Raw genomic sequence first — 17,725 nt, 5'->3', positions numbered from 1 at the left:
TGTCTCCCTGTTTTGGAGAACAGAGATATGGCTGAGTTGTAGCAGATGCTTCAGGGCCCACACATTGTCAGGATCTCTCGCTGTATTGTTTGCTCCTTCTATCTCATCTGAGCTGCGAGCTCTGTACGCTCCGCTTTGGTGCAACTTTTATGATGAAGAATGAGCTGGTGTGTGAAATCTGGAGAGGTAAAGCCGAGCGAGTTCACCCAAGACAGCCAGCATGAAAGAGAGCAATTATTATGAACAAGAGAGGTGTAATGGTGTCTGCTTTTCTGCCTCTTGCTGCTGCTGAGCTAATGCTCCCAGCTACTCTAGGTGGTTTTTTAAAATTTAATTATACTGTATGGAAGGCTATGTTTGCTTAATTCTTTGTCGGTAGAAGACAACTGCTAAAACTTTAATATGCTACAGATTGAAATAAAATCTCACAGGGATAAGTGTGGATTTACTTGATATCGATAATTACTATTTAGACATAATGTTATTTAACCGCTGTGTGGTGTCGACACTGGATTTATGTAATCCCATTATACAATTTTTCTATAAATACCTTTTTCTTTTCTGCTGATTGATTAAAACTTTTATGCAGAAAAGCACTGAAGCCGTAATCCACACACAAGGAGTCATGTTATAGAAATATCATGATGCACTGTTCGTACTGTGTGCCAAATATCTTATGGTATTTAATATTATTTTAACTATTTTTATTCATCTTCTTCTTTATAATAATAGGAATTTTTATTTATTTATTTATGTGTGTTTGGAGTCAGAGGTGTAGCCCTGTGGACAAACTGTACACTCGCATATTTTATAAATAATATGTAATAATAATAAAATATAACTATACTATGCTGTCAACACCAATCACAGATCATTTGAAAATAATTTGTATTTAGCTATGTTTTACACCAATTGTCTAGTAACTCTCATCAAAGTCATCAACTATTGAGGTAATAAAACAATGTTGGATGCGTAAAGTTTGAGCCGGGTTAGTTTTGCCTCGAGTAAACTGCTAATCTTCTCCTGAAAAAAAAGAAATACAGTATAAATTACCTTCACCCACAGCAGAATCTTTGAGGTGACTCTCGCAGAGCATTGATGATAAATGTGCACATTCGTCCGCCAAGTTTAGTTACACTTCTTATTTTCCACTGGAGCATTAAATTGCTGTCTGTTTCCTCATAATTTCTCTTGCATGTATTAATCGCTTCATGGTTGGGTAATGCGTCTCTCTCGTGTTTCCGGCACTGAGCGTGCTATTTCTATTTTATGTAACTATACTTATTCAACTGATCACAACAGCTACTGGACATTCGGTAATGTGAATTTGTGATTCTAATGTCTAACACCATTGGCATGACAGTATGACGTCATTCCTTGTGCTCTACGTGCATTTCAAACGATTGACAACTTCTCAGTGATTGTTCCCGCTATTCATATCAATCTTTATTGAGCGTACAGGTGTTGACAGTTCCTCTGAAGCTTTATTAAAGACTATACTCCAGGACATTCTTTGATGGCGTGTGGAGTGACAACAGCATAGATGTATTGATGGTTTTTTTTTCTGAGGGTTGTTTTGATCTTCAGAGCCCAGTCGGGTTCAGTCCCTTCAATTGACTCACCCACCAGACAAGAAACAATACTATCGTTTTAGTGAGTGAATTCATAGGAATGAAGAGATCACTTGCTGTTAATATAAGTTCCAATAGTATGATACAAAAAAAAAATGACGAATGGAAAGATGCATTTTGCAAAAGCTTCAAAATCTTGCTTTTAATATTCCTGACAAAGCTAATTACCATTCATCTTATCATAATAAATACTGTAGAATTATAATATATATATATATATATATCTGTATGTAATTAAACAGTAGAATAGGCACTGAACTAACTTTTAACTTGATTTTAAAACAAATTTGTGTACAACTGTGCAAACTACAAGTGCAAGATGCTTCCCATTTGCATGTATGTGGTTGCTGGTGTCTGTTTGTCTTTCTTGTTGTATGTATGTATGTATTGAATTGTATGTGTTTACAAATGTGTGCCGTGGTCCTGCAACACTTGATCACAGCCTGTTACTAAAGCTGATTTTCTCATCCAACAACCAGCTAAGATGAATAAATGCAACAGTTATCGACTTTTTCTGAAGTCTGTACAGCATCTAATGGCACAAGTCGCACCAGTTCTGCTATTGTATTACACTATCATCCAGAATAATCTTCTTTCATAAAGTTATTCTCACTCTGTGCCATTTCCAATTCAGCATTTTCCGTGAAACAACTGCCCAGTGTTGCCTTTTCTCTTTTCATCGCTCACTGCTGATTACACCCCATGGCTGCTTCTCCGCGGCCACCCAGCTGAGACACACAGATTCATACTTGAGTTCATATAGCCAGAGGCCACACTGCAAGATCCTCTTTGGAAAGAAGCGTACAAGGCTTGTAGGAGGCAAAGGTTTCAACAGAACAGGGTGTTAAGATGCTTCATTCATCATTGTTTTCTGTGTAATGCCTTGTTTCACACGGCTCCATGCTTGTCTCTTCCATTTGTGGTGCTATGACAAATCACCACCTAAACCAGAGCATCCATAGCTTTCACTTCTGAACACCTCTTGTGCTTAATTCTACAGCAGCTGACTTGGATTTAAGGCAGTGTGTTTTTAAGCAGAGCTGCAAAGCCTCCTTGTAGGAAAAAAAAACAAAAAAACAGTAACACTTTGTAAAGAATCTGGTGGGAAGCAGTACACAGTATGGCATATGTACGTGTGAATGTGAGAGAAAAAACAGGAAAGGCAAGGAATAGACGATAAGAAAGCGGCTTTAAATTAAGCTATTCTCTCACGCAATTAAAATTCTTAAGAAGGTCATGAATCAATCTCCAAGCAGATGCTTGTGTCCTGCCACGCTGGCACAGTAATACCAAGATAAAACTGTTTCCTTAGCTGCCTAATCCTTTGGTGAACTCTACCAGCATATGGTGTGCCTTAGGATATCTCGGAGACAAACTTAGTCTTCACAGAGTCAGCAGGAGAGAATTTATCGGGAACAAGCTGTCGCTCACTTTTCACTGCTTTGACAGAAAATGGATTTTGCACTTGTCTGAGCAAATTGTCTGCAATTTGTTACATTGTGTTGAATCTACATCTATAAATGCATATTTTTTTAAAAAAATTTTTATAGAAGACATCACTTAGCGCATTGTGTTACTTATTGCTTATCTCTCGAAAGGATTTCTGATCTGTGGCATGTACTATGACCTTGCATAAGCCATGCAACATATATTCCTGAAAGAAATAGTGATAAGTGACACAGTGTTACAGTATTGTTAGGGTACAAATGACGGGATCAACTCTTGGGGACAAGAGCTGGCCAGCTAATGTACCAGCTAGCTCTCTCATCTCAAGTAGGCCTGCATCTTACTGACTAGTGTTTAGTGAAATCAACATGTATGTTGTTTTACAGAACATCAGACCAATTTCCAATCAAGTCTGAACTGAAAAATGGTATCTGTGTGAGTTTTGATGCATTTCTCTCTTTGTCTTACCATCCATCTATCCATGCCATCTGTATCATCTGACTGACATGGAGGAATATGACTTGCATTTAGAGGGCAACTAGTGCCAGTATGAAGGGAGACCCTGATATTTTAAACTTGCTACGATTAAAATAGTCTACAGCTGCAATAGAATAGGTTGGCGATATTAGATCTAAAACTTGATGGAGAAACATTTTAGTAACTGTCTAATTTATAAAGACCGATATTGTAAAATAGTAGAAGACGGATGTAGAGAGGTTGAGCATCTCCCGATGACATTGACAAGTGACTGTACCAGACCAGACAGCCCATTCTGCAATCATGCATTTAGATGTGATTGTTGAGCTAAAGAGCGAGGGGAATACATTAGATCAATGAGTGTCCTCGCAACGATAGAAACACCGTGTACATGCACGTAATATACTTAGAGATTAACCTTTTGCGTGACCGGAGCCGCCACTTCTTTACAAACCCACTTTAACAAATGAAACTGCGGACAGATGGTCAAAAATATCAACTGCAGAGAATCTTTTATCCCCTCACATAAAGGAAGAGACAAGTGAGAATGAAGAGAAGAAGAAAGCGAGATAAAATCAGGTTTCGGTGTATGTGCGCGACTGGAAATTTCCTGTATGCACTGCAGAGATTACAGAGGTACCCTATGAAACGGTTTCACCAGAGTAAAGACTTTCAACAAAAAAAAAAAAGACGTGAAACTAAATAGTTTGTTTCTAAATGTATATTTTATGAAGTAGTCTTTTGAACCTGACCCCACTGAGCATTTCTATGGCTGCAACTGATAATAAAAGTGTCTCTTTTTTTATCCTCAACCAAGCCTGTCATCCCTTTACTTTTACATGCTTTCACCTCTGCCCCCATTATCTTATGTAGCGTAAATAAACACCCTTTTAGCTCGGAGGGAATTCAAGCAAAGCAGCAGTTAAAGGTCTAATGGCTCAATGAGATCAGTTAGAGGTCTTTCTGGTCTCCGGTCACATAAAAAACTGTCACACACTGTAAAAAAAAAAAAAAAAAAGCCTGTATGTGTGAGGATGCAGAAACACTATAGGTTGCATTACCTCAGATTCCCAAAATGAGTGTAATTATGTAGTTATGGTTGAGGAAGGAAAATTGTTGCTCGTCAGTTGTGGAATCTCAGCGGTGAGATTAGCACACCACATTTTCTTCACGCTGGGTGTCTGGAGGTTAGAGGCTCCACAACAACAGCCAGAGAGACCTGATGGATGTCACACTGACAAAGAGGATTTACAAGAGGACAGAGAGAGAAAGAAAGAGTGCGAGTGTGTGTGACAGAGAGAGAGAGGAGGACGCTCAGTCTGCAAGCCAGGGTGTCGTTTTTTTTTTTTTTTTTGAGGGATTAGTCTCATAGTCTTCCTGACCCTATTTTTTCTCTCTCTCTCTCTACTTCCTCTCACCTCTAACATATGAACAGGCACACAGAAGCCCTTCTATGATCTGTAACATGTCGGTAAAAGATCAGAAAAGCATGACTCAGTAACATCTGACAGTTCTTCTTTTTTTTTAATTCTATTTTCTGGCATTCCGCGGAGAATAATCCAATGTCGTTGACAGGCTTGAAAAATCTCGCCACGAACACCTTGACACAAGTCTCATCAATTCCCTATGATGTTTTATGATCGCTTTAAAATGGGATTTCTTGCTCTGCAAAGATAAAAAGCAATACGTCATTAAAGAGAAATCACATCTGACAGTGAATGCCTAAGAAGAGGAAACAAAGCTACATTGTCGACAGATGGCAGTTGCCAAAATGCCTGTTTGCCAGTTTTGCTCTCTAGATTGATGTTACAGATGGGAGTCATCAAGAATTTAAAACACTAAACTCTGCAAAAAAAAAACATACGGTATCATGAGTACAGCTTGTTGTATATTTACATTGTCTCTAAATCTTTACTGTGCGATTTGTGATACGGCTCAAAGGTTATATTTTGGAAAAGAGAGCATTTTCACTCACTAGAAGAATATTCATACACAGACTTTCAAGACGGATCTGCATCACAGTATTTTGAAGTAATTGCCCAACTTATTGGTGGAAGAAACTAGAAAGGCTTCCGGTAATAAGAAATGAGTGCAGCCTCTGATAAATACAATTTTTTTTTAGAACAGCTATAATTTTAATTGGATTCTACATTAACTTCAGTAAATTTACTGAACCAGCCTCAAATTTAGACATTTGGTAGATAACGCAGGAAAGTCTCCCAAATAAGTTGTTATGCAAAGGCTGCTTTATTTTAATTAGAGGAACTTGCTTGACAGCGTGAATGCCAGTTTTCTTATACAAATCATCTGCGCTGTGCTGATGATGCAGCTTGGCTTCACGCATCCCTTCTGGCAGCAGTTATCCATTATGGTAGCATTAATACAAAAGTATGCGCGTGTAGATCATTGATGTCTGAATCTTATTCAGTCTTCAAGTGTTTTATAAAACTTGTACCAAGTGCCAGAAATTAATCTTGGAATTGTCCTCTGCAGATTCCAGCCTCCCCAGCAACCTTTACATCTTTGGCATTTCCTTAAGCATTTGAATGGATGAATACCTGCTTGTGGTAATTGGACTGGGTTTAGGCTGAATCCCCGAAAATTAAAGGATAGCGCTTTTTACTGCCCTCAGAGACGAGAATGGACCACACGGTGACGGCGAGAAGCCTTTCTGGACAGTTTTTAGATCATCTCCTCCAATTCGCTGCCGTTAGGGATAACCGAGGGGCAGCACAATGGCAAATTGTGCCACTTGATTAAGTTCCCGTGGGGAGGCGAGCTGCCTCACTGGTGTCATAAAAAGTTAGACAAACTTTCCTACCCTAGTTCATTAGCAAACTTATAGTATAATACTGAACAAAAATAGAAACATAACATGGAATATTTTATCTAATTCTATCCATTCTCTTTTACATGGGGGAATAAGTATTTGTTATTCCAACGCACAGCATCTCTACAGCAGAATGGATGCCGTGAATCAATAAAGTATGCACTGTACTGGAAATGATAATGTACAGATTGATAGTCATAAAACAGAAATCACAAGTCAGTTAAGAGTCACACATCTGAAATCTGGAATGTTGTCCCAATCTACCTTGGCGAAGTTGGCGGATTTTTTTTAGGACTTGGTCACGTTGACAGACACGTCCATCCAGAGCTTAGTGTGACAGATTATCTGTCGTATACCGTCGCATCTGAAACAATTTCTTCTCAGAGAAATGGTGGAGTTGTGGACATTCAACTGCCCTAACTGACATGAAGGTATCCAGCTTGCCAACAGCCTTTTTTTTTTTTTTGTCATCTGTGGCATCGAGTCATTTGAATAAAGCTGCATTTTAAGGTGACCTTTCATAGCCACCGGTCAGACGAGTGTCTGTGTACTGGTCACACTATTTGATCATTGTCCTTTAAAGCTGCACCTGACCAGGGTGTGGATTAGCTCAACTGTCGAGAGTTTGTAACCCACTGAGCAGCTCGAAACTTTTCCTCAACTAAATTCAACTCTTTTCTAAACGTAAAAATAGCAATATGATTTTTTCACTTTTTCGCAAAGTCAGAAAACGACGCAATTTTTATGCTGCTTTTATCATTTGGTTCAGTGTAATTCCATTCAAACCAGCAGATGCGTTAAGACTTTTGCTGCTGACTTTTTTAAAACAAAGGGCATTCATTGGGACGAACACTGATTCTACAATGGATTCACAGTTTTCTAGAATGAAAAGGATGTGCTAGGAAATCAACTGCAAAACCATGTTTGTATAAATCCAAAGACAAATGAAGCAAAGCATCTAGCTTGTACATGAATATGACATGCCAATTTTTATTTTTTTCTACGTAAGCCATGAAAAAATATTAAAGTCAAACCTAAAAGTTGTTTCTGGAGACCTATTCCATTCTATTCTATTCTGTTTTGTTTGCTTTTTGGAGCAGACATAAATTACCCTGCATGACTGGTTGTGTGTGCGTGTGTGCGAGTGAATGAGCGGGAGCGTGTGTGTTTGTGTGTGACGTGGTCTTGGTTTGAACTTTGTCGGCTGCACGCACACCCTGGCTCTGTGCTACGGGGAAATGTGGGCGTTGTGTCTGCCAGGCCTCTTACACTTGGCTTGTCTACATGCATTACTCACACACACACAGACACACACACAAATACATGTGTAGCCTACAACATCAGCAAAAAAACACACACACAAAGAAACATGCGCAGTCGTACATATGCACATGCAAAAAAAAAACAAAAAAAACAAAACAAAAGTCACACACATGGGGGGAGAGTCCATTGAGGATTTCATCTTGCTAAATAGTGAATATTCAAACTGGGCAGGCCTGCCAGGCAGCAAGTGGCATGATAGCATTAGCTGCTGTAATTCACATCTACCCTCCCCTCTCTCTCTCTCACTGACTCACAAGCAAACAGCAGCTTTGCCATCACTTCAGAGGACATCGCATTGACTTCTATTCATTTCCTGGAGCCCTTATCCTCATTCTAGCCACTGCTCACCTAACCTTTTAACCTATTCTCAAACCAAACCCTCCTACTGAAATCAACCATTTGCTTTGTGTTCCAGAAAAGAAAAAAAAAAGGATGCAAACAGATGTGTCCCCACAACACAATCACACACACACACATACACAGAGTCATGTCTCAACACTCAGCATCTCTCTTAATTCGTGGGTCTTCCTGCTGCAGCTCCTGGGACTCCATAATTCAGAGTTGGTCAGTCATGTTTACTGAGGTGACGTTAATGCAACAACGCTGCGGCTCAGCCTGTCATCTCCCCCATGCACTCTCCTCTCACATAACCCTTTCCTGCAGTCCTGCATCCAGTAGATGGCCTCATTGTGCCTCTGTGTGCATGCCCGCTGGCTACAAGTTCATCTCAGGACATCACAACACCTTCATTTTTAGCTCATCTTTTCATTTTTACTACTTTATGGCAGGGATTTTTTTTTTTTCTGTGAGGTGGAAGTTACTAAAGGGGGATGCCTTTATTATTGATACAATAAAACAGGAGGATTATAATGTAGGCTATAATGAGAGTCGTGGAATTTTTTTACTCTCGCTGGATTTTAACATCATTTGAGGAACAGGAAAGTTGTTTTTTCTCCTATTCTCCTCTGCGCAGTTTTCCTATAATAAACCGTCATCGCTATAAATTCAAAGGTTGCCCAACTGTTTAACAAACGCTCTATAAAGTGAATTTATATGGCTTTACCCATCCTTTTCTCATTGGATAGATGGAACAGTTGTGGCAGAGACCGTGGCGCACAGCAGCAGCAGCAGCAGCAGGCAGCAGCTGAGCGGAGAGAGAGGAGCGCGCACGAGAAACGCTCTTGGAAAGAGCCAGAGTCATTCCCATCACTGTCCGCCGGGCCAGTCACACCGCAGACACATAGGAAACGAATGTTGCACAACAAAAGGATGACCCCAAAAAGAAAAGCATAAGGAAAGGAAAAAAAAAAAGAGAAGGAAACACCTGAGGACCGTCGCAGCATCAGAGAGCGTGACTGACTTCTCATGGAGGAGAGCGCAGAGAGGTACCAAGATACAAGTTGGATGTATGCCGAAGAAATGTGGATTTGGGACTGAATGTTTTCTTTTTTTTTTAGTTTGTTACATGAGCGATTGATACTTGGATTCTTTTTTTTTTTTTTGAACCCAAGACGCATCAGAGGGGTCCGAAGCTGTCCACATCCACAGAGCCAAGCGCACGGTGTCCAAAAAAAGCAACTGAAATTTAAAAAAAAAAAAAGAGAGAATCTGCTCCTCTTTTTCAAAGACCCAGGGATTATACAACCAGAGATGATTTAGGTGGGTGACCAGAATAACTCGAATGTTTTTTTTTCTTTCTTCTTTTTAAAGGAGAGTGGTCTCTGCTGTGTTCGCACGAATGGGCAGCCAAACTGAACCAAAAGACAACAAAAACGCATCTGGATTAAAGCAACGTGTCAGCACAAAAAGAGTCTGCTGATGTGTTTTCCTAATGAAATTGACGTTTACTTTCAATTTGGACTTTTGAATTCTGTTTAATTTTAGGGGGGGCTCAGGTGCTAATGTTGCCTGGAGACTGTGCCATTTACTACCACTGATTTGCATTCAACGAGAAATAAATAAGAGACATAAATAAAAGGCAACACCTAGCAGCTGGAGAGGATCAGCGTCAATAGGGGGACCAATAAGCACAGGGACACGCCTCGAAGATCATTAAACAAATCAAATAAACGCAGCCTGAAAACCATCAATAGAAGTTATTGATGAGGTGGTATATAAGGCTAATGACTGGCCAAGCCCCTGTTTACTCAAAAGCTCAGCAACAGTATGTTGTGAAACTTTTGCTGAGGGCTTGACAGCAGAGGCGTGCAATGAAAGGAGCAAAAGGAGCAAGAACTTTACTTTAACATCTTTTCTTTTCACGGCTGCGCTTAGATTATTTCATGACTGCGGTGCTGATTACAAAAACAACCGCACACAGCTGGAATATTCCTTTTCCTCTACAAACTAGAATGTCTGCTGCCTGCACTGCTGCTGCAGAAATTTGTGAACCGGGCATTTTTGGAGGGCAAATTTCTGAAGAGAGATTTTTGAAATATTTATAGCAGCTCTTGTACAAGAATGGTGGTTGTGACAAGGAGCCTATGGATGACCCAGTCTGTGGGAGAGCTGGTGCCGAGACAGTTTACCTCTCCACCAGCTACGCTGTCCGTCTGAAACTCTTCCCCGGAGAGGCACAGCTGCTGCAGGCTGGGGATGTGATGGGGTGACTGTTGACACCCCCCTCACCCACCCCCTCTCTCACTTTATTCGCACTGTAACATAAACAATGGATCAGAATTTCTCAACGGTTCGAGATGGCAAGCAGCTAACCTCAGAGAGGGACTCGTCCAAACGTGTCCTGACAGGATGCTTCCTCTCTCTGCTCATCTTCACCACGCTGCTAGGCAACACCCTCGTGTGCGCTGCCGTCACCAAGTTCCGACACCTGAGGTCGAAGGTCACCAACTTCTTTGTCATCTCGTTGGCCATCTCTGACCTCCTGGTGGCTATTTTGGTAATGCCGTGGAAGGCAGCTACAGAGATCATGGGCTTTTGGCCATTCGGGGAGTTCTGCAATGTCTGGGTGGCGTTTGACATAATGTGCTCCACTGCCTCCATCTTGAACCTGTGTGTAATTAGTGTTGACCGTTACTGGGCCATCTCGAGCCCATTCCGCTATGAACGCAAGATGACCCCGAAAGTGGCGTGTCTGATGATCAGTGTGGCGTGGACCCTGTCCGTACTTATCTCCTTCATTCCCGTCCAGCTCAACTGGCACAGAGCTCAGACCACCGGCTACTCAGAGCTAAATGGAACGTACCCCGGCGAGCTGCCCCCTGATGACAACTGTGACTCCAGCCTTAACAGGACCTACGCCATCTCGTCCTCCCTTATCAGCTTCTACATCCCAGTGGCGATTATGATCGTCACCTACACCCGGATTTACCGCATCGCCCAGAAGCAGATAAGGAGAATATCTGCCCTGGAGCGAGCAGCAGAGAGTGCCAAGAACCGTCACAGCAGCATGGGGAATACTTCAAACATGGAGAGTGAGAGCTCATTCAAAATGTCATTTAAACGAGAAACCAAAGTCTTAAAGACGCTCTCAGTCATCATGGGTGTGTTTGTGTGCTGCTGGTTGCCCTTCTTCATCCTTAACTGCATGGTTCCGTTCTGCGAGGTGAACATGCCAGACGGGTCCACGGAGTTCCCGTGCATCAGCTCCACCACTTTTGATGTGTTTGTGTGGTTTGGCTGGGCAAACTCTTCGCTCAACCCCATCATCTATGCCTTCAACGCCGACTTCCGCAAGGCCTTCTCCATCCTCCTGGGCTGCCACCGGCTCTGCCCGGGGAGCAACGCCATTGAGATCGTCAGTATTAATAACAACATGGGCGCCCCTACCTCGAATCCCAACTGTCAGTATCAGCCCAAGAGCCACATCCCGAAGGAGGGCAACAACTCGGCTGGCTACGTGATTCCTCACAGCATCCTGTGCCAGGAGGAGGAGTTGCAGAAGAAAGACGGATGTGGTGGGGAAATCGAGGCGAGGGTGGTTAACAACGCCCTGGAGAAACACTCCCCAGCCATCTCTGGGAATTTAGACAGTGATACTGAGGTCACGCTGGAAAAGATCAATCCCATAACACAGAATGGCCAGCATAAAGCCGTGTCATGTTGAGAACAGGCAAAAGGTGGATCGAAATAAAGCGAGGCGTGTATGTATACATACAGGAGGACAGCTGAAGAAACATTAAGAGACATCTCTAAGAACATGCCTGAAGCAGTGAGTGGGATATACAGGACCATAAGACTGTCAACAAAAACCTACATAGAAAAAAAAAAACCTACAGAATGTTTTAAAGTAAAGGCACTTTATCCTGGATACAACTATCTGCAAAATACTTTCAGCATTTATTGATGAAATTGACACATTTGATGATAAATGTTGATAATGTGAATATTAAAGCAGAACTCTAGCTGTATGCACATGTATACATTTTTAAAAAAACATTTTCCAAAGATGTATACATGTGCATGTGTATACTGTACAGTACTGACACTCTTCTGGAAGGACTTCAACACAGTATATACATATATACAGTGGAGGACCATGTAGTATTAGTAAAATATCTTGTAGCTAGGTGCTTTGTATGTGTTTCATGAAGGAGAGAACAATGTGGGTAAACTGGTTTTGGTACAGTCTAATTAGTTATTTATTGCAATGATTTCTCTTTGGTACAGTTCGAACGACAGTTTTGTTGCAATATCAAAACATTTTTATTACTGATCATTTATTTTAATTTCCTCAGACACCAAAGTAACAATGTTCTGATTCATGCTTAGCAGGGGAAAGATACCGTTTGTTTGATACCGTAAGCCAAGTTGTTAATTTTTCGTTCAGTTTTACACCTGTATCCTTCCACCGTATTTCAATGTTCTTATTACATTTGAAATGTTCAGAGATCCAGCTGATGTGTGTGTGAGAGACAGAAGGGGAGGGAAATGGAGAAAGTCACTGCTACAGTCTTCTTTTCTTCCCTTGTATCCTGTTCTGGTCCGTCCTCAGTCGAACCGAACCGGCTCCCCTTAAGTTTCCTCCATTTCTTCCCCACACTCCCTGTTTTCATTAGCTTTGTCTCCCCTCTGCCGCTTTTCAGCAAACCCTCTCCAGAGCCCTCCAATCTTTTCTCCTCTCCTCTCGTCAGTCAGCAAATCCCCCTCCTCTTTCATGCTGCCGGTATTTGCCAACCTCTGTCTTTCTTTCTCCTGGTCTGCACTGCTCTCTCTGTCAGCAGGGACTTTTACACCTGCACCATACCTTCCTTTTATGTGTGTTTTTTTTTTTTCTGTCTGTCTGTATCCTCCACACCATCTCCTTTGGCAGCCCTCCATTTTAAATCCTTCCTCTGCCCACTTAGTGGTGTTAATGAATCTATTTTTGGCAAATGCCGTCAGTCTACAATTTAAAAAATAAAAATGTAAACGTGTAAACTAAAACGTCGGCACTTGGACAGATGAGGCAGAGCAGCAGCAGCGGCAGCTACAGCAGCAGAGTTCACTCAGCCAGAATGCAAGTGACACTTACTGACCTTTTGCAAACTTGCAGATATCTGATTTTGTAAATTGTTCATGCTGGGAGCCATACTGTGCTGTAGTGGCGATGTGGAGCATGCAGTGTGACAGTCGCTCTGTTTGCACAAGTGGAGCCAAAGACGAAGCACCACGAGGATTACTTTCAAGATATCAGACATGTTTCTTTCTTTGCACAGTTGCATTTTTTAAAACAGTGACCCACTACTAAGTTATAGAATTTACAAGTGCTGAGGATAGTCAGTAATCTAAAAATACATTAATAAAAGGCAGTTTTGACAAAGTTAGCTTTGATTATAAAAGGCTGCAGATTTCATGCCACATATTTCCTCTAAAACATCCCTGTGTGAGATCTACTTTCATTATATTATTTAACAGTCTTTAAATATGCATTTGCAAAATCTCCTGTTTGTAAACAAAGCTGCTGCTAGCACCGAATAAACCCACTCCACAATGTTAATTTTGTGGCTAACTCAGTTAAAAACTTGCTAATATTAAACGCTAGTGACAGCTCCGACAAAGTAAGGCTGCAGCAGTAACTCCTGACTGTAATTAATTGAAAAATGGAGCAACGATGTATTTTATTTATGTATTCAAGTTTGCATTTGTAAAAGGAGTACTGTGTAATTGCTTCTTTTAAAAGTTCCATTGTTGCAGCTGTTAAAAATACAAGTTAGAATGATGGACATGAGAATAAGAATGTAGGGAGAAGGGGGGAACGCCATATTCTTTATTTCTATCTAACTAAAATAAAACAGAATTCATGTACATATAGATTAAGTAAAATTTAATTGTCGTTTTTCATAGTTTAACTACATTTCCGAGCCAGACGTGTTTAGCTCTCTAGTCAAAGTCTGCAACAGTTTCTTCTGTCAGTGTTGCTGGGGAAAGAACTGTCTGCAACATGCTTCCTGACATCGTATGCTGGGCGTCCACCTCATGCTGTTTGTGTCCATGAAGGCGTGAAACTGTTGCACATCAGTGAAAGGAAGAGCCGATCCAATAGATGGCAATTGGTCTTGAATGAAGCATTTGATTTTCCTGCTCTGGAAAATCCAATGCTATCTAGATGGCAACAAAAAGGGGGGAGGATTGTGGGTGGGTGGGGGGGGGAGCTTTTAGCTCAATACATGGCTTGGCTTGTGACACAAAAGCTACTCATTGTCCTCTCTGCCTTCTCTGTCCTCAGCTCCTGCCACTTGCTGCTCGCCAGTTTAAATTTTTCAAACGAAGCGCAATTTGGATTAGCCATCTTCAATTATGAATTCATTCTACAAGTGCTCGAGCTATTTCAAGTGCCGCGACATACTGTAACTCCCCACTCTGCGCTCTCATTCCTATGCCTTCTTTTACAAACGATCAGCCATATCAGCTCAGCTCAGACCTCCCTTTTCCCTCCTCACCGGTTCTTTTAAATTTACTCCCTAATTATTTCCAAACACAACCCTGCTTGAACATGCAATAAAACATGAACTGCACCTAATCTGTCAGGATTGGAAGGAAACTGCCTTGCGGGGGGAAGACTGCCTCTTCCCACCCCCTCCACTCTCACACACCTCCTTTTTTTCCTCCATCTCTTTCTCTTTTCTCTTGGCTGCCTCTGTCGACTTGATGAGCGTACCCGATGTTAACGCAGATTGAATTTATTATTAAACAGACTGAGCCTGTTTCTTTCTGTAATTTAAGTCAAAGAGTTGAATCAAAGCCCCACCTGGCCATTTTCTTATTATTCTATTAATGTTTGAGTTTTTTTTAGGGGCCAAAAATTCCTCTATTTCTGACTGAATGTGGCTGTACTGTAGCATATGCTGTGATTTAACCAGTGTTTTATAAGCTGAAATTTGGGTGGGTATGGGTACTCTTGATGATATTGAGATTAATCTGCCATTTCTTGTGACATCATTGGCATTCACAGGTTTACCAGATGTTTTTTCGTATATGCTGTATGTATACATTTATAGAAACATACCTCCAGCTGAGAGCAGGAAGGATCTCTCGCTGTATTACGGCTCCATGTAGAAAAAAAACAACAACAACAAAAAAAACCCTGAGCCTTCACCTTGTCAACTCGGTGAGTCATCTTTCCAGCTGCCACTGCTTTGATTTTGGAGAAGGGGCGATGTCAGGCAATAGTCCCACAAGCAAAATGTTTTGTTTGATCTGGAGCATTTTCCCCAGGCTGCCCTACAAGTTGCTTTGGGGCGCTATAGTGACAGTACAAGGTCTCTCAATCAGTGTACTTACATGGCGTATGACAACTTAAGCAAATCTGACAGTGCAGAATCTCTCCCTCCTCCTCCTCCTCCTCTTCCTCCTCTTCCTCCGATGACTGGCAAAGGGAAGTAGCAGACATCGGGCTGAACAACACTCCCAGGCCGTGGGAATGTGGAGCCATTTTAATAATGACGTTTCAGTTTGTTTAACTGTCTATAATAAGGACGGAGTCCCTACCTCAACCTCAATTCAGTGACAGAGCTTCATGTAAAAAACAAAAAGAGGAAAAAAACAGAACAAAAAAAGGAAAAAAAAAAAACATTAAATGGCAGTATTTAGGGTTGTGGAGTGCAGGGATAGAGTATTGTACAATGATGTTCAAAATGTAGTCGTGATGAACACAAGTGCTTTTTATCTTCAAAAAAAAAAAAATCCTTAATGTGTGTAGCAGACTTACATGCTGTATGTTTTTCTCTGGCGTGGGAATTATAATTTACAGTAAGATGCAACAGTCACTGACTATTTATACATTTATTTATTTACATGTTTCTGGTGTCCATTCATGAAAGTGATGTCAAAGATTATAACCCTTCAGAATTATTACAGTATTTAGTTTACAGTTTGTATAAAAAAAAGTTTAAGAAAAAAAAAAAAACTAAACAAACAAAAAAAAAACGTGCCCTTCTTGTAAAAAAAAATTTAAAAAATAAACATGTATGTATTTTTTTTCATCATTGCATTGTGTTTATTGGAGAGCGCTCTCTGCCTGGCTGACAGTGGTGGTGTTACCTTTGACACTCTGTGGCTATTGGAAGATCATGTCGCTGCAGAGGATCGATGCGGATTGATTCTGAACGGTGACGCATATTTAATTTTTTTTTCCAGCTCCCCTGAGCATGGTGTCCTCGCTGTGTTCCTGCCTTCACCCCGCATTTACATAACCCGACAGCCACTTGACAGTCGACACGTCCTCCTCCTCTTTTTCTTTCTCGCGCCTCGTTTGTTAACTTAAATGTGAGTGTAAACAGACTCAGATGCTCAGTAACATTTTAGAAGCTTTAGCCCCCTGCAATGAAAAGAAACAAATGATTTTTGGTGCTAGTTACTGCTAAAAAGGGAAAATACTTCCTGTTTTCCTACATTTTCCTTTCTGATCAGTCTCAGCACCTTCGAGTTTATAATGTGCAAGAACAGCTGTGAGGACCCAGCCTTTTCATGTCATGTGTATAGAGTGTGAGTGATGATCAATAATCTCTTTTTAGTCCGCTCGGTTGGAACTTGTTTCATCAGTGTTTAACCTGAAGGCAAAAATAAATATAAATCACTATGATTTCCTTGGGAAGACTTGACAAAACCTATGATGTCAGAATTAAACTGTCTGAGTGAATTATTCTTCAAAGCATTGCTTTGTATATCTGTGGTGAATTAGGCAAGGGAAGAATCAACTGTGAACAGATTAGTCTACTGTAGCTCTGTAGACACGGAGTAAGGATTAATATATTGAAAGTGGGAATTGACCTTCAAGATGAGTCTGATCTACAAGAGGGAGAAAAAAAAACATTTATTACAAGTTTTGACCGTCTACATTGTGGTTGAGGTATTTCAAATTAAAGCTGGATCAAGACAGAGCTTGTAAAGTTCAGGGCTGTAGTCGGTGTTTGATCATTTGCTGAGGTATAAAAAAAAAGAAGCCTATTGACTTCACTGGAATGAAAAAGAAGCAAAAGGTCTGTGCAGTGTACACATGGCAAATGTTTGCTTGTACATCAGCAAGTTTGATTCCCCCCATGAGGTAATGTATGGATTACACTCACTACACAAGTTCACTAATCTGATTTAAACAGACTCTTGAGCTAATTTAATAATGTCCCCCACAGTTCATTCTCAGCTGCCCAACACAGCCCTGGTAGCATTTGATTGCACTTTTCTGTTCTTTTCAGTCATTATTTTCTGTTTACTTCTTGTTGCAAAGAACTTGTGAACTCTGAGAATGTGCCAAATTCAATTCTCTGGGTATTTTGGAGACACTGTCAATACTGAAGTGCTAATGTGAGCTGGAGCCTTTAATAGTTTTTACACAGCCGTTGCTAGTTCTTAGTCACGATACATTTCCTGAAATAGTGGTTAAAGGATGACAATCCAAGGATTCAAACAATCATTCCTTATCCAGGGAGCGTAATTTGACAGTAAAGCACCACTTGATATTTAAAAGAATAGGCACAGGATCCATTAAACATGGATAGGGGCATTCGTTTAACTTTCAAACACCAAAGATAAATCTACTTCTGACAACAACAAATCACACTATTCTTTAAATGTGCTTGCAAGG

The 17,725-nt window shown here is 40.8% G+C and overlaps 1 protein-coding gene across 1 annotated transcript; it reads left to right on the top strand.

Annotated features, from left to right (window-relative positions):
* The first annotated feature begins 8,911 nt into the window (after nt 1-8,911).
* Nucleotides 8,912-16,770, top strand: drd1b (dopamine receptor D1b). The gene is made up of 2 exons (XM_008287971.1): nt 8,912-9,092; nt 9,219-16,770. Exon 2 carries the CDS (start codon nt 10,376-10,378, stop codon nt 11,768-11,770), a length of 1,395 nt encoding a protein of 464 aa, XP_008286193.1. The 5' UTR covers nt 8,912-9,092; nt 9,219-10,375; the 3' UTR covers nt 11,771-16,770.
* The last annotated feature ends 955 nt before the right edge of the window (nt 16,771-17,725 follow it).

This window comes from Stegastes partitus, unplaced genomic scaffold, assembly GCF_000690725.1.
Source record: "Stegastes partitus isolate 25-593 unplaced genomic scaffold, Stegastes_partitus-1.0.2 Scaffold532, whole genome shotgun sequence".
Classification (NCBI taxonomy): Eukaryota; Metazoa; Chordata; class Actinopteri; family Pomacentridae; genus Stegastes; species Stegastes partitus.
This window is presented reverse-complemented; position numbering and strand designations above follow the sequence as displayed.